The 24,114-nt window shown below is 42.3% G+C and overlaps 1 protein-coding gene across 1 annotated transcript; it reads left to right on the plus strand.

Annotated features, from left to right (window-relative positions):
- Positions 1-1,513: 1,513 nt before the first annotated feature.
- Positions 1,514-23,472, plus strand: LOC139666667 (proto-oncogene DBL). Its single transcript, XM_071545961.1, is given in 28 exon segments — positions 1,514-1,564; positions 4,506-4,640; positions 5,066-5,182; positions 6,411-6,560; positions 6,755-6,809; positions 6,812-6,878; positions 7,612-7,657; positions 7,659-7,727; positions 7,858-7,977; positions 9,385-9,576; positions 10,214-10,405; positions 11,350-11,530; positions 12,260-12,348; positions 12,548-12,648; positions 12,860-12,926; positions 13,505-13,620; positions 13,766-13,835; positions 14,010-14,102; positions 15,020-15,112; positions 16,121-16,246; positions 17,488-17,703; positions 18,258-18,350; positions 18,510-18,588; positions 18,730-18,775; positions 21,197-21,369; positions 21,726-21,841; positions 23,138-23,250; positions 23,391-23,472. Coding segments are annotated over 28 exon segments (3,048 nt in total).
- The last annotated feature ends 642 nt before the right edge of the window (positions 23,473-24,114 follow it).

Consider the following 24,114-nt stretch of genomic DNA (forward strand, 5'->3'; position numbering starts at 1 on the left):
GTTACTGTGTTATGCCAAGTGAAAAGGAGGTATATTCTGAATACTGTACCTGAGTAGACATTTGATTCCAATAAGAGATCTTTATTGAATTACGTTTGCTTTTACTTGCTCTACAAATAATTTTGCAGTGCCTACTTGCCATGTTTTTTCTTAGATCAGTCATTCATTCATTTCTTTACACTATTAAAAGTTCTCAATACAAAATGAATGCCTTTCTTTCAAAAAGTTCACATGATTTGATGTATGAATGTGTAACAGAATGTGTGAATGTGTGTTTTTTTCAGTGCACATGTGACAACGATGTTTGGAAAGGTTATACCAATACATGAACTTTCTCAGTTAAGTTTCTTAGAAGGAATAGTGTTACCTAGAGGCTTATTTAGCTAAGTTAGTAATAAGTTAGTTAAATAAAATATAAGATGAAATCAGATGACATAGGAAGAGATGAGATGAGATGAGATGAAATGAAATGAAATGAAATGAAATGAGATGAAATGAGATGAGATGAGATGAGACGAGACGAGACAAGATGATGTCAGATGATATGAGGTGAGATAAGATAAGATATATTTAAGATGTAAGCTCTGAGGTGAGATAAGATAAAATAAGATGAGATAAGATTAGGTACATATAGTTAGATATAGCCTAAGACAAGATGAGGTGAGTTGAGATGCAATAAAATAATTGAAATACATATTATGATAATAAAAATAATTGTATTTTCTTTGTCTCGGGCAGAACCAGACATACATTTGGGTAGAACGCAAAGTCTAGGAATAGAACTGTAGCCTATGCGATATAAAACAACTGGAGCCGTGTGATCTGACGGAGCCACGCCTCCTGTTGACGTCAAAAGGTGAGACAGAGGTGCGCCTACTTCTCAACTATCTCCTGAGCTTCAAGCGCCATCTAGTGGATCCATTGGATATTAGGCCTACTCTTTCAATTACAAAACTCTCGCAGTCCCTTTCTCTAAGTATCTAAGTAGCCTATTCTAAATATTATTTTGTCTAGTTATATGTCTTACAAATGTGAAAAAATTCTGCCAATAGGACGAGATAATTCAGTCACCTGTTTCGGCACTTTTCTAGAAAAATGCAATCTCGAGAAAAAGCTTGAAACAAATTGATTTGCAGAGTGGCAGAGTTTTTGACTATGAAGATTTTAAGACTCAATACTAGATAAAATGACTTGTTAAGGTGGCTGTTTTATGTAGCGCCGCTCTGGAGCAGGCCAACTTATTTTGGGGTTGACGTCAGGCAGCACCCCCCCATCCTGGTACAGAGGAGAAGTGCGACTGCTGAGGTGTGGACTCGGCGCGCCGCTCCCCGCTCGGCCCGCCCGGTCACTGCAGTGTAGGTTACCGAGCCATCGCTGCGGCTGCTCGCTCCCGACACCACGTCCCGCTGCAGACTTCTACCGGGCCCGGTGAGAAGAGCGGAGTTGCGCGGCGGCCAGCGGACGTACAGCAGAGGAGAGGAGAGGAGAGGAGAGGAGCGGGAAGCACTAAGCCATGGCGGAGTCCAACCCGCTGCGGGGGTTCCCCCGTCTCCGCCGGGCCGCGGTAAGCTCCGCACGAGAGGAGGGAGGTGGGAGGTTTCAAACGGGGCGGCGAGGATACTGCAGCAGAGAGAGAGAGAGGAGTAGAGGGAGGGAAAGAGAGATGAGGAGAGAGAGGGACAGGCGAGCTGCTCTCAAGACAGTCTAGTACTGCGGCATGGGTTTGGGATGCGTGTTCAGTGCAATGCAAACTGCATCAGACATTATTATGTGTATTTCTCTCGGTTAAGTAGAGCTAGATCAGATTCAGGTGGCAGCTTTAAGATAGTGCTGATGAGGTGAAGGGGACCAGGACAGGCCAATGACAAACATGTCTGTGTTTGTGTGTGTGTGTGTGTGTGTGTGTGTGTATGTGTTCCCTGTATTTGGACGGCAGCTGCAGTTGTATTATAGGCTGTATCAGCTTTGTCACTGCAGTCTATCATATCTGTACGGAGTGTGCTCAAGTTATATGTATCACTGGGAATATGCTTCATAAATACTGGATGCCCCATCCATCCAAATCTAAATGCAGTTAAGTAATGCAAAGATGCTGACAATTCTGCAGCCATTGCCAGTAATACGTAGCCTACTATATGAATAAATATCAAACTTGATTTTGCTGACATGGATGAATAAACAAAGGTTTTCTTGACATATTTTATTTACACAGTAAGGCAGACGAACTGTTTACCATAGAGGAGGGAAGAGAAAGCTCTGTCAGTGTTTGATCTAATCTGATGCCAGGAGTCTCTGGTGGCAAAGGTCTAAAAGCCATTACAGCTTGTCTGGACACTGAAAGGTTTCTGCCCAGGTCCTTATTTGAATTCTGTCTAACATCCAAGACTAGACTTTATCCCTGTCAGGGCCATCAGTACTGAAATACCTGTAGCTGTACCTGTTTTTGAGAGTGGGCAAACCTACAGGCCAGGGGTGAAATGTTTTGAAATGAGCAGAAACTCTGCTCTCCTTCAGCATTTTGCTTATTTTTTTTCTGACAAAACAGCGTGCAAAAACAGGACAGAGTAGCGTGACAGCAGATTCAGCACTATAGAGTTATCATGGTACCTCAAAAGTTAATATGAAGTTTAAAACTCTGCCATAAAACCAGTATTCTCTCAAGTTATCATCTCTATATACACACAGCTGGCAATATACATTGGCTAACAATGGGATGGGGAGTGGGTGACAGGGAGGAGAGGAGTGATAAGTGGAGGAGACGGAGAGCGGGTGAGGAAAAGAGTTTATTCAGCATGATTGGTAGTTCACTTGATTTGTAGTGTAGTCTACTACAACATGATTGATGATCCGCCACCACATGACTGGCAGTCAACTTGATTGGGTCCATTACCAAAGGATTGGTAATTTATTATCACAAGACTAATAGTTTTGGAAATGTTTGACTTGTCCAAGCTGGAACTAATATGATGACACCAGTAGTTTAGTCTTTTCAATCATGTGCCACTGTGACCCAAGAGTCTGCAGGTCTTCATTCCAACCAAACACTATATAGCAATTTATTTCAGGGACTAGTTCCTGCGTGTCTGAAGATGAAGATATGCTAATCAGTGAAATTAGCTGGTATAGTGTTTGGCTGAGACAGACAAAACAGACAGACAAAAAGACAGAGAGAGAGAAAGGCAGAGAAAGAAGGCAGACATGACATAGAGGAATGACTGAAATTAGAAATCAAGGATTGACAAGTTCACATTTACCTCTAGTCAGCCATATCTTAAGAGGAGTGAACGTGTTAACAGTTGGAAGGATGACAGAGGTTTGTGTTTGTACAGAGAAGAAAAAGCAAGGCCAGCCAGAGAAAAGGCGATTGATAGAGAGGGGGGAAGGAGGATACAGAAGAGAGAGGAGAGGCAGCCAGAGGAGCTGACTGTCACCAGCTGAAGTGCTGAAGAGAGCTAAAGAGTGCTAAAGAGATTGACGTTTAGGGATGCTGATGCTGTGGCAGAGATTTGGTAGACTGCAGGATGAAAGCTGGAGAAGCTGAGGTAGACTGCTGGAGTGTCTGGTGCTGCTGCTAAACCACATAGGTCAACCATTTTGACTGACTGCCTGACTCCTGTCATCCCTGTGCTGTGTGTCATGCCCAGGGATGCAGTGGAGGTTAAAGCCACCTAAACTCTGTTCATCTACCTTTTTATTTGCAGCAATAGGGTTTACCCACATTTTTAGGCTGACATAAATCATTTCTCACATAAATCTACTAAGATAGGTAGGTTAGGTAGGCCTGTTATGTCTTTTCAGCATGCTACTTTGTGTCCTGTGCTTTGTTTTGATTCCTTGTGTTCCTTGTTGTTTTGTGATTGATTGCTGATTTGTTAGGTCTAGGTAGGCTTGTTCTCTGTAAAGTAATTTGAGACCAGCTTTGTGATGAAGAGCTGTAGAAATAAACTTGACTTGAAATGACTATTTAGTGGTCAGTCCTCAGGAGCCAGAGCCCTGCTGGTTTTCGTTCTAGCCGTGTAATCAGGTACTGGTTTACACCTGGGACTCCAGGTGAATGTAATTAACCACCTGGTGGTAGTTAATTGCATTCACATGTAGCAGTTAACTACTACCAGCAGTAGTCCGGGTCCTGAGGACCAGGATTGAGAACCACCACTAGACATCATAGGAAGCAGTATCATAGTGATGGAAGTTATATTCGGATAGAGTGTTTTAAGGAGGAAAAAAGCATAAATTAATACTTTTCTGAAAATACTGGTGATGCTTGATATTGGTGGTTGCCCTAAGGAAGCTCACAGTTTACACACATTTTTAATTACCACTACATCACTGATCCTCTCCTCTCCTCTCCTCTCCTCTCCCCTCCTCTCCTCCTCCTTCTTTCTTCTGTCCTACATTTCTTTACTCTCCTTTCTTTATTTACATTTCAGCATAAAATACTATCATAAAGGTGTCTAAACATGAATCATGCCTTTTCCTTTTCTCTCCTCTCCTTTTTCTTCCAGACCTCATTTCCAGGCAACCTGCACTTGGTCCTGGTGCTCCGCCCCACCAGCCTGCTAAGCCCCGCCCCCAGCCCCGCCTCCAGCACCGACCTGGGCTTCCGCTTCAGCCAGGATGACTTCCTGTTAAAGATGCCGGTGAGAGGGGTCGTCCTCCCCATAGATGCTCTCTTCTTCTCTTCTCTTCTCTTCTCTTCTCTTCTCTTCTCTTCTCTTCTCTTGTCTTGTCTTGTCTTGTCTTGTCTTGTCTTGTCTTGTCTTGTCTTCTCTTCTCTTCTCTTCTTTTCTCTTCTCTTCTCTTCTCTTCTCACACTATGATGATGCACTGATAATTGGGCTTAATAATTGGTTTTGGATAATTCAATACCGATATTTTATACATTTTAATGATGCTGAACAGTTCATTTCATCACCCCCACAAAACCAAGTTGAAATATGTTGTTGTAATATTGGAGCAATTCATTGGTTAAATTCCCAGCACAGTACATTAATTTCCCCCGTTTACTGTCCAGATGGCTGCTGCATCCCTGTGTGCTATAGATGCATTGTGTTTTCTGTGCTAGGTGGTGATGCTGCGTTCAGTGGGAGACCTGCTGCGCTACATCGATGAAAACCACCTGACCTCAGATTTCACTGGAACAGTGGAGTACTGCCACAGCGACTGGATCGTCCTTCGCACGGTATAAAGCTCTGATGCCATTCAGTCCGTCAGAGTATGGCAGTTTGTTGAATATGAATAAGTGAAAACTAGCTTGGTGCTAGCTTACCAGTTGTGATTATCTTGGGAAATAAAAATATGACAACAATACCAACTAGGGCTGAACAATTAATCGAAATTTTATCGAAATCGCAATATGGCCTACTGCAATTTTCAAATCGCAGGAGGCGCAATATTTGTTAAAGGCGATACCATTTTAAATTAAATATTGTCTTGCTGCAGAGATGTCCTGGCCTACACATCATGTTCTACAGACTTAAGAAAACATCTTTGGTACAGATCCCCGCAAAAATCACACCATAATCATTTTAATACGTTTTTCAATGAAAAGGAGAATAATGATGTAAAAATTATCATTCCCTTTAATATCGCAAATCATATCACAATTGCAATATCAGTCAAAATAATCACAATTAGATATTTTTTCAAAATCGTTCAGCCCTAATACCAACAGTATGTTACTACTACAACTTAACAAGTAACGATACTGCTAACATACACATAGCAAGGCCTACTACGGTAACGTTACATCATCTGCAAAGAATTAATCCCAGTTACAATGAAGAAACCCAGCAAAAAAAAAATCTAATAATCTAATGCTGTAAAATGAGACTACTTCTCCTTCTCCTTATCAGGAAACCAGAGAACTTGAAGTAATCTTTTACTGGCTAACAAGCAATTTGAATTGTAGAGAAATGTGAAATAGGTAAAGCAATTTTCTACTTACTTACAGCCACAGGCATTTCAAACGTGCGCAGTTCAGCAAGGACCTAATGAAAATCCTACAGTCTCTTAGCGACATCAGCACATAAAAATCCATTACAGAGGGAACTGTAGCGTTACTTTTGTCTGTATGCGGTTTAGCTAGAACATGCTGTAGAGGTTGTATTCCCATCAGGATCACCCACACTAAAAACGTGTAGACAGGCGCTCATGACTCAAGAGCTTTGGTTAAAGATTTTTCAGCAGGGAAGGGATTTGTCCCTCTTCCCCATAAGCCTTTGCCTGTGTCACGGTTTGTGAAGTGGCTTATTTATCTGCACTTTGTTATAATGTATAAGTTTGTTCTGTTCTGTGGATAAAGTGAATCTACTTACAGGCATAGATGTCGTCCTTGTACTAAAGAATTAGGGTAAAACAAACCCACGTGAATAAGAACTGTTCACAAAAGTGTGTGTGTGTGTCTGCAGGCCATTGAGAGCTTTGCAGTGACAGTGAAGGAGATAGCCCAGCTGCTGCAGGGCTTTGGGTCGGAGCTGGCTGAGACCGAACTTCCCGATGAAGCCAACGGCATCGAGTTCCTGTTACACTCACACACACACCGATACCGACAGATGAAGGTTCTCCCTCACTCTCTATCTTCGTCTTCCTATGTCTGTCTTCCTCTTTCTCTACCTCTGTGTTTCTCACTTTATCTCTTTTTCCTCTATCTGTTTCTCTGTGCATGCATAGATGTAGTACGTGAATGTGTTTGCACAGATGTTTTCTAGTTTTTCCATGCATGGTTGCGTAAATGAGTTTGACTTTGTTTCAGGATGATATCCGGAGCGTGCTGAAGGAAGGGCGCCTGCTGCTGTCCAACCTGGAAACTGCAAAAGCTCCAAGAGAGACGGAGTGGAGGAGAGAGACATACAGGCAGACACTGACACTGTGCAGAGGTAGGGGGGCAGGGAAAAAGACACAGGACAAAGGAAGAAATCAGAGAAACTAGAGAGCTGTTTTGGTTGTTTTTATCTTTTGTACAGCACTTGGTCAGTGGTTGTTTTAAATGGGACTTGTGAGAATTTCAGGCTGACACAATGTTCACAAAGTATTGAAGGATAGATGGATAGACGAATGGTTGTGGGACTGATACTCAGATCGACACTGTTTTATTTATCTTATTAAACTTTTATTTAAACAGCTCATTTTCCAACAAAAACTTACTTCCTGTACAATGACAGCTTGGAAAAAGGCCAAAATCTTCTAGAGAGGAAGGATACACAACAACATTGTTCATAGCTGAATCCTTCCTTCCAGAATCTGTTTTCAGATCATTTGGAGTGCAAATGTTCTATATCAGTGAAAGCAGACAGCCTCTGCTGCTTTTAATTGAGTGTACACAACAACACAACAACTAATATTTCCAGGAAATGTTTGAACCTTTGGATAATTAGTATAAAAAATTCCAATATGCCCTGAAAATAACTTTGAAAGCAGCAATTTAGCCTCATAGACTAAATTATGTAATTTCATATGCAAAGTACCAAGAGTGTAGAACCAAAACATCTGTCTGTTCCGGTCCGGATACTTATGGAGCTCATTGGTGATGATGATACAGGCCCTTTTCAGAGGTGTGTGTGTGTGTGTGTGTGTGTGCGTGTGTGTGTGTGTGTGTGTGTGTGTGTATAGGCTCCTGGCCCAGCTCAGAGACATGGAGGAGGCGTTTGATGGCTTCTTTTGAGAAACACCACCTGAAGCTGCAGCAGTACCTGCAGCTGATCCGCTATGAGATCAGCTTCCAGCAGGTGTGATGAGTGCTGTCTCTCACTCTCTGTCTCTCACATTAACCATGACCCTAAGTTACATTGCTGTGATGATTGACTGTGACTGTGTGTGTGTGTGTGTGTGTGTGTGTTTGTGTGTGTGTGTGTGTAGATGGACGAGGTGCTGGAGAGGCTTTCTGCCCAGGAGAAGGACATTCTCTCTATGGGAAACACCGTGGTTCAAACTGAACAACAACTGAAAGACCTGGAGATACTGGACAACCAAGCGCAGGTCACAAACACACACACACACACACACACACACACCCACACACACACACACACACGAACACTACACATCATTAATGTGTTTTGTGTCTGATGTTTCTTGATGGTCAGAGAAACTGAAATGTCAAGTCTTTAATTTTTCAGTTAGACAAGTTTTAAAGGTGTTACGTGTAGCATTTTTAAACAGCAATATATCATTGTCAAATTAACTGTAATACTTTTGTATAATTAATGTAAACAAAGGAGACCATGGTTGAGACAGGTAGCCTCTATATCATGCCAGTACTATTGTTTGCGTTGAGTGTTTCTCAAAGTTAAGACCACATTTTCCATAAATCCTGTTGCTTCCAGTTGCAAAGTAGGATGTTGCTTCGTGTCCCTCGTCCCCTTCCCTGGTGTTGCTTGGCATGTGTTTATTTATTTTTTCTTTACTGAAGAGGATAAACATGTTGGAAGTGATTTTTTCATCGGTCTTTCACTTGTTCCACCATCTGCCACTGTGCGAAGCTCTGAAAGCTTTAGCTCAGTTTCCACTGAAGAAAAGCGCCCTCTTCTTGTTTTGTGCCATATAGCAATCCAGCAGGTTTTGTGTGAAATCTGGTGTCACACAATGTAAAATTTGTAGAGGCCAGTAGAGTCTGCCAATGGTCTCAGCGATGGTCTTGTGTGTTTATAACAATGTCTCAAAATTAACATGGTAATGATTTACTGATAGCAAAATGCTACATTTAGCATTTTTAAATGGTGAGAGCGAGTTTCCAGTCTCCTATTTACCAATCTGTTCTTGTGTCTTTCAACTGCAGTGCTGCATGCCTTTCAGCTACTCCCTGCTGTAATGATTAGCACAGAAACTGGTGATTCCCATAGACTTTGAGAATCTATTTTTGGATTAATGCAGCGCGCAGATAAAACAGTAATGACAGACACCCAGAGTCTGTGCAATGCTCTCAAAGATGCAGATGTCGTCAATTAGATCAAACACATTTATTTATGCTTGAGTGGCATTCTGACACAACTCCAGTTGGTATATGAAATCTGTTTTCGTTGTGCTAATAACACTGCTTCTCACTGTAATTAACTGCAATATTATGGTGATTTTTCTATGTTATATTTGAATATTTAAATCCCAAAATGATATATGTCCATTTGATAAAACAATAATCACACAAAATGTATTTTTTCATATCTCTAGAAGATCTGTCAGAGTATTATGACACTTGGTTGTCTTTTTTTTTTGTCTTTTTTAAGTAATGAGTTCAATTTACCTCCTACCTTACCCTACCTTTACCTATCATTTTGAAAAAGTAACATTTTCTACTATCAGTGATTATATAAGAGTAGGTGTCACTTTTTTCAAATAGTGATCATCTCAGTTTGGAACAAAAACCTTGTGTGTGTGTGTGTGTATCAGGAGGAGATGGCTCGTGCCCAGGTGGTGATCCTGCACGGTCACCAGTTGGCCGCCAACCACCACTACGCCCTGGCGCTCATCGTCCAGCGCTGCAACGAGCTGCGACATCACTGTGATGTCATCACCACCGCCATACGCACCAAGCGGGCCTCGCTCACCAGAGCACGAGACCTGCTGCTCCGCCTGGAAGAGGTAGAAGCTGACACACACACACACACGCAGGCTCAAGCAACACACACGCTCGATTGTGCATACTCACACATACAGGCTTATTGCAATGAAAATGCAAAATCAGACAACAATTACAATCGCTAGTGGTTGTGTATTTCCTTTGTGTCTGTGTGTGTCTTCCTGATTTACTTGCTCTACTTTTCTCTCATCCAAAAAATTAAAAACATAAAATCTCTCTACCTTTCTCCTTACTTGGTTCTTTACTATTGCTTGCTTATAATGATGGTGATCTAGGAATTGAAATGTATTCTGCTGTTGCACCCACTGTAAGATGCTCTGGATAAGAGTATCAACTAAATGCCTAAAATGTAAAAAGTCCCTGTGTTTTCTGTGTTAGTGTGTGTTATCCTATGTGTGTGCATGTGTATGCACTTTCCACTTCTGCATCTTTATTTTTATTGAATGGACTCTTTATTGCATGGACTCTTTTGTATTTGTGGCATTATGTTCTTACTGTTTTTATTGTGCCTTGCTGCAAAATGAATTTCCCCTGTGTGACAATAAAGATCTGAACTGAACTGAACATGCGTGTTATCCTGTGTGTGTGTATGTGTGTGTGTGTGTGTGTGTGTGTGTGTGTGTGTGTGTGTGTGTGCAGGCCCTGCGGTGGTGTGACGAGGGCGCCTATCTGCTGGCGAGCCAGATGGTGGACAGGTTCCAGACCAGGGAGGGAGCTCAGGAGGCGCTGCAGTACCTGAGCTCCCACCAGGAGAGGGCGCCCACCGCACTGAGGAACAGCCAGGACATTCTGAGCCTGGAGTTTGAAGCCATACTCAGCCCGCAGCTGCAGGTAACCCGCCTCTACTGACGCTACACATCTAACTCACAGCTCACCTCACTCCTCAAGATGCTGTTCCACTGCCCTCTCAGTTCTAATCTACTTTTGGTAGATTAAAGTTTAGAGAGTTTAGACAATCAAAACATTTTAAAGTTAACTGGTAATCTTTTCTATGATTGATATGTTGCATGACACTGCCTATGTTGACAGACACTATCTGAACTCCGAACAAGACAGTAAAGCTTTGGCAAAGACACAATGCATTGGTTTTAAACAATAAAGTGAGCATTATGTATTAAAAAGGAAGATTGTGGTGGCAGGCCATTCTTGGGAGATGCCACCTTCCTCACTATGTGGGATTTTTCACTCAGATTTGATTATTTTTGGCACCCCTATCCCACAAAATCCTGTTTTGTTGCGCCGGCACAACACCAAACACTAAGAATTATTTGCTACTGTTTGACCCAAGTTCTCTCTTAACTCGACTCTGATTAAATTTCTACTCACAACTTCTCAGCCCTCCTAAGGCCGGGGGCACACTAGAGGATTATCAAGCCAATTTATACCAGACTTGCTCATCCCGACAATCAGAGAGGAAATTGATCAAAGGCTTGTTTGGCACTGACGGTCGACAAAAATGATCCGGTAGTATGAGGAGTTTACAGATTCGATCTTCTCTACTCTGATTGATTTACAGACTGATCTGAGCTGCGGCGGTAAATATCAAACAACTTTGATATTTACAGCCTGACATCTGCAGCGGTCCTGAACAAATCTTGTGGTGTTTGGGATCACAGATTCATTCCGAGAGCAAAGGCTGCCAGTAGCCAATCAGAGGCGAGTTTGAAGTTAGGCGGAGGGAGCTGATTCTAGTTGTGCGCCTCCATTGTTGTTTTGATTGGTTTCTTTCTTTCTTTCTTTCTTTCTTTCACACACATCTTCTCTCTCCTCCCAAGTCCCAAATTTCCATGGTAACGGAGAAGCTGAACTCGGTCCAGGCTATGATCAGGAACAGAGAGCAATGTCTGAGGAAGCTGGCGGACATCCAGGTCCGACCCATCCAGCTGGTGGCGCCCCGGCCAGAACCTGACCAGACCTCACTGCGCTGCAAGTCCCCCCTCTTCTCCCCTAAACATGGTACGGCTCTCTCAAACCCCCCTTCTTCTGCCATGTCCTTTCAATCCCCTCTTCTCTTCTAAACTTGAAAAGAAAGATCTCACTGTCGTCTGTTCCCAAGGTCTTTACATTTATTTACATCCTAAAACTAATGTTTACGCTCAGCTGGTCAATGCACTGCATAAAAAATGTCTTAACAACTCTTAGTTTCATGTTCAGTTGTTTTCCAAATTCTGCCAATAGGGATAGTTTTACTTGCTTCCAATGCAGTTTAAATTTTTCAAACATTTTTTAGAAACAACGATGTCTTGAGATTACTCCACGAGTATCAAGATAATGGCACATGATTCAAGAAAATTGAACATGTGAAATTATCTCACCAGACTGGCAGATTTTCATTCACTTGTTATGGGATTTTGCAGTGTAGAATTTTATTGAATATTTTGGATTCTGTCTAGCCTATGTTGTTGAAGATTGGGATGTGTGTGTTTTTGTTCTTTTGTGTACAAATTTCTTCTCGCCCCTTGTCTCTCTTAAGCATAGTATAGTCGTCTCACCTTGACCCTCCTCCATGAGTAGCTCTGTCAAGTCTCTCTCCTCTCCTTTACCCCCTTCTCTTGGCATTTGACATGGTACACCATGTTTTATATCAAGTTTTATACCCTGCTTTGTATTCCATGTACTTGCAATTCTTCTGTCCTCTCTTCTCACCTATGCTATTTGTGTGTGTGTGTGTGACTCTCTCTACAGGTGTAGATTTTAATGTCCTGAACTCCAAGTTCTCCTTTGACCTGCTTCCTGGCAAGAAAACCTCCAGGAGGAACACTGGCCAGCGCAAGGTGTGTGTGTGTGTGACAGGGAGACAGAGTGAGTAGAGAGAGGTAGCGAGAGAGAGAGAGAGAGAGAGAGAGAGAGGGGGAGAGGGAGAGGGAGAGGGAGAGGGGGAGAGAGAGAGAGAGCATGTCTACAGTGGGAGTTTGTATTATTATTCTGCCCTAGTTGAGAGAGCTTCCCTGCCATTGGTTTGTGTTTCGTTAGATCGAGGTGATGCATGATTACCAAGGCAACCGCAGCTGTCTGTATGGCCCCGCCCCCGACACGGACTCTGATGCGGAAGAGAATCCTGAGCAGGTCACACGGTATGCAACCTCTCACCTCTGACCCCTGACCCCTGAACTTACATTTGACCCCTGACTCTGACGTTATGCTGTCTCTTATTGATAAACTATTATGCTGTAGCTATATGTTTCTGCCCCATGTTCAAGCCTTTTAAACTAAAACTATTTCTATAAATTACTATTTCTTTCTCTCTTTCTCTGTCTCTCTATTCCTCTCTCTCACTCTCTCCAGCCACATTATGAAGGAGTTGATAGCGACAGAGAGGATCTATGTGGACGAGCTGCTCTCTGTCCTGCTGGTGAGTTTACGCCGGTGATAATACAGACACTACTGCTGTTTCTATTAGTGGAAATGTTTCAGCGTTTCCAGTAGGTAGACGCACATTCCTTCCACTTCATTTACCCAGAATATTTCACTCTTCCACTGTAGGACCTGAGAGATACAAACACACTCTGTATCTCCTCTCCTCTCCTCTCCTCTCCTCTCCTCTCCTCTCCTCTCCTCTCCTCTCCTCTCCTCTCCTCTCCTCTCCTCTCCTCTCCTCTCCTCTCCTCTCCTCTCCTCTCCTTTCCTCTCCTCTCCTCTCCTCTCCTCCTCTCCTTTCCTTTCCTTTCCTTTCCTTTCCTCTCCTCTCCTCTCCTCTCCTCTCCTCTCCTCTCCTCTCCTCTCCCATCCTCTCCTGTCACATCCTCATCTTTTTTCCCCACTCCTTGCTTCTCCTCTCTTCTCCTCTCCTCTCCTTTCCTTTCCTTTCCTTTCCTCTCCTTTCCTCTCCTCCTCTCCCATCCTCTCCCATCCTCTCCTGTCCCATCCTCATCTTTTTTCCCCACTCCTTGCTTCTCCTCTCCTCTCCTCTCCTCCTTTTCCTTTGATCAGGGTTACAGGGCAGAAATGGAGGACCCAGCTCTGTCCAGTCTACTTCCCTCAGCTCTACGCAGCCAGAAGGACGTCCTGTTTGGCAACATGCCAGAGATTTACCAGTTCCACAGCAGGCAAGACACACACACACACACACACACACACACACACACACACACACACACTGAGCTCACAAGCTGTCACAGAACGTCCTTGTCTCCCACTCTTTTCCCCTCCAATCCGTTTTCCTTTCATTTCCTTCTTGGATTCTCCATCCAGGATCTTCCTCCAAGATCTGCAGGGTTGCCTGGAGACGCCAGAGAGGGTGGGGGCCTGCTTCCTGCAGCGGGTGAGGAAATATTGGGGGGGGGGGGGGGGTGAGACAGGGTTAGTGGGGAACTATGATTAGAAGATTTAGCAAGTGGTGAGACATTATATTTCAACTTCATGTTAAGTAAGATGCTATATTTTGCATCTAAGCATGTGTTTGTGTCCGTGTCTGTGTGTGTGTGTGTGTGAGCAGAAGGAGAAGTTTCAGGTGTACGAGCGTTACTGCCAAAATAAGCCTCGCTCCGAGTTGCTATGGAGACAGTGCTCTGATTCGCCCTTCTTTCAGGTACTGTGGTTTACACAAATTTAGCAGTGTTCCCCTTACTCATTCAAGAGGCACGGAGAGGAGCCGACACTCTTCAAGGAATACACCAGGGATTTGGGAGATTGTCATCCATGTGACCCAGTAGGTCATTTGCTACTTTAGCATACACTGTTGAGTGATAGTAGGTGACTAGCATTAGAGCAATAGAGAAAATGAGAACTTGTAGCAGCTTTAAAGCAGTAAATGGCAAGTAATTCTAAATAAAATTTGGCAGTTGAGCAGTTGTGTGTAGGAGGTTGGTAAATTTACACAAAATATGACACTATAAAATACAGTATTGTTTTCAACTACAGTACCAGGGACCACTTTCCCTGTTTCCATATGAAATGAACGTGGTGGGAGATGGGAGACTGTGTAGCCTACAGCTAAAAATCTCTGTGCAGCGGATGGATACATGGTTGTTCACCTGAAATTGCTCCAAAAATAAATCTTGCTACATCAGCTTTATTGAATGAATGACTTTTATTTTTTTAAATATATTAATCTACAGGCCTTATATGAAAACCAACTAACATTTTATTACTAAGTCAGTCCTCTTACTTATAATGCTAGTTGCCTATGATCAATCAACATACAGTAGTTTATGCCAAACTGTTAGCATGGAGCAGTGGAGCAAATGATCTACCGGGGACATATGGATGATTTTGGGGTCTATGTTCTCATCACTTAATGGGTAAGTTAAACAACAGGCCAATCTCCCAAAAACTTGGTTTATTCCTTTAAAGTAGTAATTATATTTAGTATCCAGAGGTTTTTCACCTTGCCAAATTAGAAGAAAATCTATGAGAAACTCTCTCCCTCTTTATCTCTCTCTCTCTCTCTCTCTCTCTGTCTCTCTCTCTCTCTCTCTCTCTCTCTCTCTCTGTCTCTCTCTCTAGGAATGCCAGAAGAAGCTGGACCACAAGCTGGGTCTGGACTCTTACCTTCTGAAACCAGTCCAACGCCTCACCAAGTACCAGCTGCTACTCAAGGTGCTGTACATCTGTTAGAGTCTGATAGAGGGTCCTGTAGAAATAAAGCTCATACTGACTCGACTGTTAAACAAAAACTGTGTTTCTTTTAATCATAACTGAGGCGTTTTGTTCCAAGATGAGATGTCCATCTTTTGGAAAACATGACATCTTCTCTTACAAAATGATTGGCAGCAAAACAACAATAATTACGTTACATTTGAAAAGAAAGTAGGTAATCAAAGTTCTTTGTTGACATTGTCGAAATGATAATTATACAAAATGAAAGTATAATTAAAGCATTTCCGCTTTCCTAGTGGATGCAGTGAAGAAAACAGGGAAGGGAAAGTTGGGATACTAATGTTTTGAGTACATAGCATGTGCCTTAGATATCCCCAATACACCGTTATAGTAGTGAAAAAATATGTATTAGGGAAGCTGAGAGTGCACACCCTGTTCCTATTCATTATATGCTTGTAGTCCAGAATCCATTATAAGTATTAGAGTGCATTGATCACAAGCTAGTAATGGGTCCTGTTTAGACAAATGGAATAAATATTGCATTACCGTCTCTTTATTTCAAACTGGATAGACAGATAGACCCAACAGACAGGTGGAAACATATTACCTCCTCTTTGCAGGCTGTCAAAAAATCACCCGTTGCAGCAGGGTGGATGGATGTGTGGACAGAATGATGAAGAGATGGAGGCAGGGAGGGACGAACAAACAAGAGAGTTAGACAAACAGCAGGCGCACTGACAGATAGACAGACGGATAAAAACACTTACTGAGAGACAGGCAGACATGTTAAACAGGCACACAGACAAATTGACAGCTCCACAAACAGGCAGGCAGCCATTTAGCCAGACAAAAACAGATTTACAGATATCCAGAAAGCTGGAAACAGACAGGCAGACGGCCATTTAGGTTTACAAACAGACATGCAGGCAGGCAGACATCTATCCAGACTAGATTAGATAAAGTGAAAAACATTGACTTGTCAACCTGTGTCTCTCTGTCCCGGTGCAGGAGCTGCTGAAGCACTGTACGGAGGACCAGTACCGCTGTGAGCTGCAGGAGGCGCTGGACTCCATGCTGGAGCTGCTGAAGGCCGTCAACGACTCCATGCATCAGATAGCCATCACTGGATATCAGGTACTAGCCAGTCCGATCAATAGAATGGACAATCACTTCACTGGAGAACAGGTTTCCAATCATTCATTATTTATCAACCAATCAAATCAAGAAATACCTGGTATCAGTCCCTCAAGGAATTTACAATTTTACGATCGCAATAATTAATGCTAATTCAACCAATCCATGCAGTATTTATGAGAACTTGAAATGATCACAATGTTTCTGTCTATAATGGCTAAATTAACACTTGAGAAGACTTGTAAATTTGGCCAGTCATGACACTTTTTTCAAATAATCCAATCAAAATATTTATCAGCAAACTATGTCTGCCTTGGTTTTCCTAAAATACACAGTGACACTTCATCAAGGGAGGAGATGGAGGAGGATTCAGATGACAATGAACTGTAATTGAGTTTCGTTCACAGGTGGAAGAAGGGTGCAATTTTTCATTGTTCATTGTTTTCAGTTAACCTGCGTCTGTGTTTTTTCATTTAAACAGCATTATTATAGTTTCCGCTGTCAGGATCCTTTGTGTTCTTCTGAATGTGCGAACCAAAGTCTACCTCAAACATAAATAGGCACTTTTTAAATTAAACTATACAGTTTTATATACTTTCAAATATTTGCTGTTTACTCTGTTTACTGAGCTGAAGGTATATTTATAAAGCCTGAAATCCAAGCACAGTATTTTTTCTGTTGTAACATTGAGCCCATTTTTTTCTGTTCAGAAATTAAAAAAGGATGAGTGCTAAAATATTTACCAGTAGTTTCTGTGACATGTAGTATGCTTATTATCACAGAAAGTCATTATATATGACTCTATACAGTATATATATGACTTTCTTATTGGGAAGTAGTTGCAAAAATCACATTTTTTGGGTTATTTCCATATTGCCACTATAGCACCATAATACCATTTTTTTTTATCAATTCCCACAATTGTACTGCAAAAAAACACACACACAGTATGTAAAGTTTGAAAAATCAAGCATTTTTGGTCGCAATAAAACTGAGGTACAATCCCGATCACATCACTGGGTACAATGTAGTGTGATATTCCTGGTGAGCGGATAGCGAATCACATCAGCTACAGCTTGCCATTCATGTCGGGTGAGTCAAGAGGGTGTTTTGTATGATAGTTTAACAGTGTTTTAAGGTGAGACTTTTTCCCATTCACACGTGTGCTTGAGGGTGCCGTCTATCTACCTACCTGTCTGTCTACCTACCTGCCTGTCTGTCTGCCTGTCTGTGTCTCGCAGGGCGACCTGAGCCAGCTGGGCCGGGTGGTGCTGCAGGGAGGCTTCAGCGTGTGGATCAGCCATAAGCGAGCGGCGGTGCGTATGAAGGAGCTGGCCAGGTTCAAGCCCATGCAGAGGCATCTCTTCCTCTATGAACACGCCCTGCTCTTCTGCAAGCGCAGAGACGAGGACACACACGACAGGGCGCCCTTCTACAGCTTCAAACACTGCCTCAGGGTAAGAATACAAAAAGTATACTAGTCTCTACTCCCACATATACCTGCTAGGGATGGGACGATATGCTTTTCTCACCATAAGATTCGATACACAACATGGGCTTCACGAATGACAACAAAGTCTGACTGTGCAGAATTATGTTTATTTCTGAGACACAAATCTGTGTCAAAATCTGAGTGTAAACAACAATTTCAAAATGTCATTACAAAGTTCAAATAATGTAATTTGGTTGGAGAAATTGTGAAGGTCAAGCTGTCTCATTTGTGATTACTACAGCAGAATAAAATGGAGCTAATATAACAATTCATTTTTCTGCCCCGTCATACGTATTGTCACATTTTTGTATTGCAATATATTGAATGCCGATATCGTCCCATTAATAATAACTACCAGATGCAACATTTCTATTACAATTCAATTCAATAAGCTTCAAGTATGTATTGCCAAAGCTTTGGTTGTAATTAATGACAACAACAGTAATACAGAATCAGTAATAGAATAGCAATAATAACAACTGATTAATAATTATGACTTTTCTCTCTGTCTGTCTGTAGATGAGTGCAGTGGGGATCACAGAAAATGTGAAAGGAGATGTGAAGAAGTTTGAGATCTGGTACAGTGGCAGAGAAGAGGTGTACATAGTTCAGGTGTGGGCTCTGTCGCTTTCTATTTTCTCTCTTCTACTTTTTCTTGCACACACTCTCAATCACTCACTGTGCCTCTGACTCTCTTGTCTCACACACTGCTATCCTGCTCTGTGCTGTGTGTGTGTGTGTGTGTGTGTGTGTGTCTGCTTGTCTGTCTAGGCTCGAACACTAGAGGTGAAAGTTTCTTGGCTGACGGAGATTCGTAAAATTCTTACCAACCAGCAGAAACTGCGCCACGGTCTCTATTACTGTTATTATTTGTCTCTTCTTTCTTTCTTTCTTTCTTTCTTTCTTTCTAGAATCTGTGTTATTTGCATGATTCAACTTCCTTGAACTTAAGCCCCGCCTCTGTGTCCTCTGTCCCTCCCCCTTCTCTCAGATGAGGCTCCCACCCTTCTGGTGTCAGACGCTGCTCTCTCTGACAGGTGATGCTCCCTGCATGACCTCCCTATGACCCTCTGTGTCAGTTTCTCACCTCCTGATGTATGCTGGGAAGGGGCCAACTCACTTTCAATTCAGTCAGTTCAGAAAGAAACTCAAAACTTGATTAAGGAAAAGAGTTGTGAGGAAAATTCCATTCCTGAAATGACTTAATTGAGAATCAAGTGACCCCCCAGTTTCACCATGTCTCTCTCTTCTTGTAACAAAGCAACATGTTTATCTTTATGTAGGAATGTGATATGTACAAGTGACTGAATGAGTGTGTGTATGTGTGCAATGTTTGTGTGGGTGTATGGAGTTGTATTTCCGCCAGTATCTTATGAACCAGTGCTTGCAACACCTACCTGGAGCGTCTTTGCTATACTTGACATACATAGATGCGTATCGCCATTTTGATATTTATCTCCTTATAAATGTCTGCATGTATAAACACGGGATTCAGCACCATGGAGAGCGCTTGGTGCTGTGTCTACTTAAAATGACTCGCACAAACATTGGAAACTTTCCTTTAGGGCCGTGGTTCTCAGTCCTGGTCCGCAGGATCCTGAGCACTGCTGGTTTTCTATCCTACCAGATAGTTAATAGCATTCACCTGGCGTCCCATGTGTAAATCTAGGGCTGGGTGATATGGACAAAATCAAATATCACGATATTTTTGACCAAATACCTCGATATCGATATTGCGACAATATTGTAGGGATGACTATTGGTGCTTTCACAAAATATTTACACAATGAGATTTTTGATAAATAATCATCAGTAATGTGGATATAATGACTAAGTGGGTAAAGGCAAATAATAGAACAGTCTGGTAAGTTCAGAAAATTACATCACTTTACTGTAATGCAGCCTTTAAAACCAGGAACAGACAACACTTATGCCATATCACGATATTACGATATCCAAAATCTAAGACAATATCTAGTCTCATGTCACAATATCGATATAATATCAATATATTGCCCAGCCCTATGTAAATCAGTCCCTGATTAGATGGCTCGAATGAAAACCAGTGGGCTTCCGAGGACCAAGATTGAGAACTACCGCCTTAGGGTATCGGCCAGCTCCTTGAACCATTCTCAAGTGTGTTTGACAATTCTGTTATTGATCCTGGGGTTGGGCTTTTTTTCAAGGAAAGCATTTAAACACTATAGTGAATGAGTGTAGTAGAGAGTGAGTGCAGGCATCCTCTAATCCTCTAATGCATAAACACATGAACGCGTGCAAAAATTTGTTGAGGCGTAGGTGTGGCGCGTTATTCACACTCCAAGCCAACGCTACGTGAAGGCGACATGTGAAATGAAAGACATTATGCCAACTTTACACCTACGCTGCATGTGTCAAGTCAATGTAAATTCTTGCCGTAATCTTAAAAGTTTGGTTAGATTGGTCTAACTCTTGGTAGGCATTGAAGGTACTGGCTCTCTTGGGTATTGTCGGCCATGGAGCTTCATAAGGTGTGTGTGTGTGTGTGTGTTTCTAGGGCTTTTGTAGGAGATACCAGTTTTATACTTGCTGTTAGCATGCTAGCATGTTATGAATGATTCTCTGTCTTGAAAGGCTGGGTCTTCTCAGCTCCACAACACAAACCTGTAGGAATATTACACAACTGGGCACCAAACACTGTCACTTTGTTTCAAATATTTGAAGAACTTAAGGTCTGCCGGAGTGACGTGTTTTAACTTATCAAGCACTTGACTATCCTCAGAAGAGATTCAACCAGTAAGAATCAAACACAGCTCAAAGTTGTCAAATATGTGAAACATTTCATACAGTCCGGTCAGAGATTGTCTTGTGGAGCTTTTTGATGCTCACCAGCAGATAGAGACTGAGCTACTGTGAATGTTTGCCACTTGTATGAGATTTTGAATGGTTATGTGTACATGATACAGACCTGGCTCAAATAGTATTTGTAAATAAGTGTTTTTACTTACCAGATGGGTGGGGTTTACCACATCAGGACAGTTGAGATACTCATGTTACTCATGTTGGTTATTAATTGCAAAAAAGTATACAAAACTGACTTTAAAATACTTCCTGTGATTAAACTTTCTGGCACTTATTGTAAGTGGATCTATGGGTCAAACCCCACCCATCTTCTACTTAAAGCAGGTTAAGGCAAACGCTGTGGATTATTTGCAGATGTGATTTGATTCAGGCCTCGTATGTGTGCAGAATACTGTGTATACAACATAATATTTTCATATATTGTAGCGATCCTTGACATTGGACGTTGCAATATATGTGTTTTGAATGTGAATTGAATGGAATGCTGAAGTAATTAACAGAATGTGGATGATGTATGAGCTCGTTTTTGTGACACCGTGGATGTTGTTGTTGTTGTTGTTTTTCGTTTTTGTTTGTTTGTTGTCGTTGTGTCTCGTTCCCACGGTGACGGGGTTCAGTGTGTCAGGGGTGTGTGTGTCGTGGGGCGGAGCGTCGATGGGGGGCTGCTCAGCGTGTCTCCATGTTCCTCACAGCTCCACGGCGACAAGCCACTCCCACAGGTTCCAGGGGGAGGAGTCAATACACACCAGCCCCGCCCTCTCAGACCCCGTGGTCCATTCACCTCGCCGCAGTGAGTCGCTGTGTCAGATCAGAACAGCAGAACACACACACACACACACAGTCATTCATCCTTGTCATAGCATTTTCTTTAAAGTAATAATCCTATAAATAAATATCCATTTTGCTGCTCTCTATTGCCGATTGCTGCTCTAAACACCGGTATCGGGTAGGACTTGTGAAGTGATGCGTTCACAGCATTAACCGCTTATCACCAAAGAAGAAAAATGATGATCTTGTGGACTTTAATATTCAAAACATAATATTACAAATGTTTCACAATGAATATAGATCATGCACATCAGTGATTAATAACTGGATCACTACATTGTCCAGTCATTAGTCGTCTCAGCTGTCTGTCACCTGCAGGTTGGCCCGCCCCTGCCCACTCAGTGGCTATCTGTGAGGGTCTGGAGGACTGGGGCGGAGCTACAGACCTCTCCAACTTATCAGACTCGGACGAGGACGATCAGCCCGCCCCCCTGGTGAGAGTTTTCTTCATCCAGTGGCCGCTCTTATTTACTCTGACTGGGCGATGGCCAGCATGTTACTGTGCTGTCAGGCTGTCCATATAAACTGGTAAAATCAGGAGTGCACAGTGGGAGCTGCACTGTAATGCCCGATCACCTTTCAGATACATGCGGTAAACTTGTAGTTTAATGACAGTTGACTTTACTAAATGTGTGTACTCATGGCACTGTAAGGCATACACCATATGAATTTAACACTCAGTACTGGCCTAGTGTGATTTTCAAAAAGTGATCAAATCACACGCACCAAGTAAAAAAGTTTTAATTATCATGGTGATTTTTTTCCCCTTTGGATATAATTTTGACCAGTTTGCAAGAACCAGCCTGCTAGATTGGTTACGATGCAGTAATTCATTTGAATGTGTCAGTAGAATGGCACGTTAAGATAGTCCTTGTGAAGTGTTAAAATAAGAAACATACAGATTTGCCACAAGGAAGCTTTAGTTAACCAATAGTCAACCAAGTATTGAACCAAAAGTTTGACACAGGCAAGTTTGACGTACAAGTTGTGATATGTGATATATTTCATCTCCTGTGGATTTCAAAAACATCATCAGATCGCATGCCTCAAGATAAATTCTATTGATCCAGCTTCCTTTTCTTTTCTGCCTTGCCTCCCTTCTATCCAGACTGTGATCCATTGTGATATCTCTGTGGTTAGGGTTAGGGTTTTTTTCCTCTGCTGTGTTCAGTTGCGTTCTGTTCTCCCGGGCTCTGCCTTATTTATACCTGTGCACAACCCACATTGTTAACGATGTAGACAGCAGGCTGATGCGCTTAAGGATTTTTTACATCTGACTTAAATTGTGAAAGATGCCTTCCTTCGTGACCAATAAGTCTTCCTTTTGATAGATAGAGAGTGGCTGACAAACACTCATTGTCTGTGAGACCAACTGACAAACAAAGATGACTTTTCAGGAGCTGCACTTGACCGATGATACGATACAATAACACTTAATTGTCTGATTTCTCAGAATCTTGTCTTCCATGCTAAGCAATACAGTTTCACATAGTTGCACTTATATATACACACATACATGATGATTAGACACCACACATATCTCATAAACATCTATGCAAATCCACATGAATTACACAACCCTAATGAACATAATATATATACACAGATTGGCCTGAGGACCCATAAAAGTCAAACAAGCTGTGTGTGTGGGCCAACAGCAGTAAATGTGCAAAACACATAAAACAAATGTACCATTCTACTGGGTTTTACTGCCCTGTCTTCCATTCCAGGTGGCTGGCAGGTACAGGGTCATGGTGGAGAGCAGCATGGCCAGCACCGATGACATCATCTTTAATTCCGGTGATGTCATCCAGCTGCTGCATGAGGACTCATCAGGAATGTGGTAAGAGGCTGTTTCAAAAATGTTGATCATAGTCGATTTAAAATATAGACGTAAATACAACTGGAGAAAATGGTTTGCGTTCAGAGAGAGGTTATGTTAAAGATGTAAGTGTGTGTGTGTGTGTGTGTGTGTATTTTCAGGATGGTGAGGAATGTAAGTCGTGGTGAAGAAGGGCGTGTCCTGCCTGAGGACCTGCACAGGATTCTGGGAGAGACTTGCTGAGAGCCAATCAGAAAAGAGGATGGGAGATCCACTGTCCGTGATGTGTTTCCTTTCTCTTTCTGTTTTCCTCACTCATCTGGCTGACTCTCCTCCTCTCGCCCTGAGTCCAACGGGACCCTCATATACACACACACACACAGACACACACATACCCACACACACGCACACACACACACACACATTTCATTCAGTTCCTGACTAAAAGGGGGTGTATGACTCCGCCGAGACCTTCATCCAGCAGTCAGATTGAAGCACAACATAAACAACACACTTTACTCTTCAAGCTAATGTGACATCATCACCTCAGAAGGCTGCAAGCTGCAGACTGAACCTCAGAAGACTGAAACAATGCAAGCTCCATACTTGGGACCTCACAATACCAGAGACTGTCTTTTCCAGTAGTAAAACAGTGTCATATTTTGGACTAACGGGCGGGAATTGGGGCCTTTATTCATACATGTGGACATTTTATTTTATCGTTCTCTATTTTCTTATGAAGAACCACCATGATTGTCACAGACACCATACGTAGGCCTACCAACATATCATTACGGTATCATGTGCCAAACTGTTCCGCTAATTATTGTGGCTTCCTTTTGTAATAACACTGTCCTTCTGTTCTGTTGATGAGGCTAGCATCTC

This window comes from Centroberyx affinis, unplaced genomic scaffold, assembly GCF_046629955.1.
Source record: "Centroberyx affinis isolate AG114_WGS23_722 - 3 ecotype Tasmania unplaced genomic scaffold, CSIRO-AGI_Caff_v1 ptg005081l_1, whole genome shotgun sequence".
Lineage (NCBI taxonomy): Eukaryota > Metazoa > Chordata > Actinopteri > Beryciformes > Berycidae > Centroberyx > Centroberyx affinis.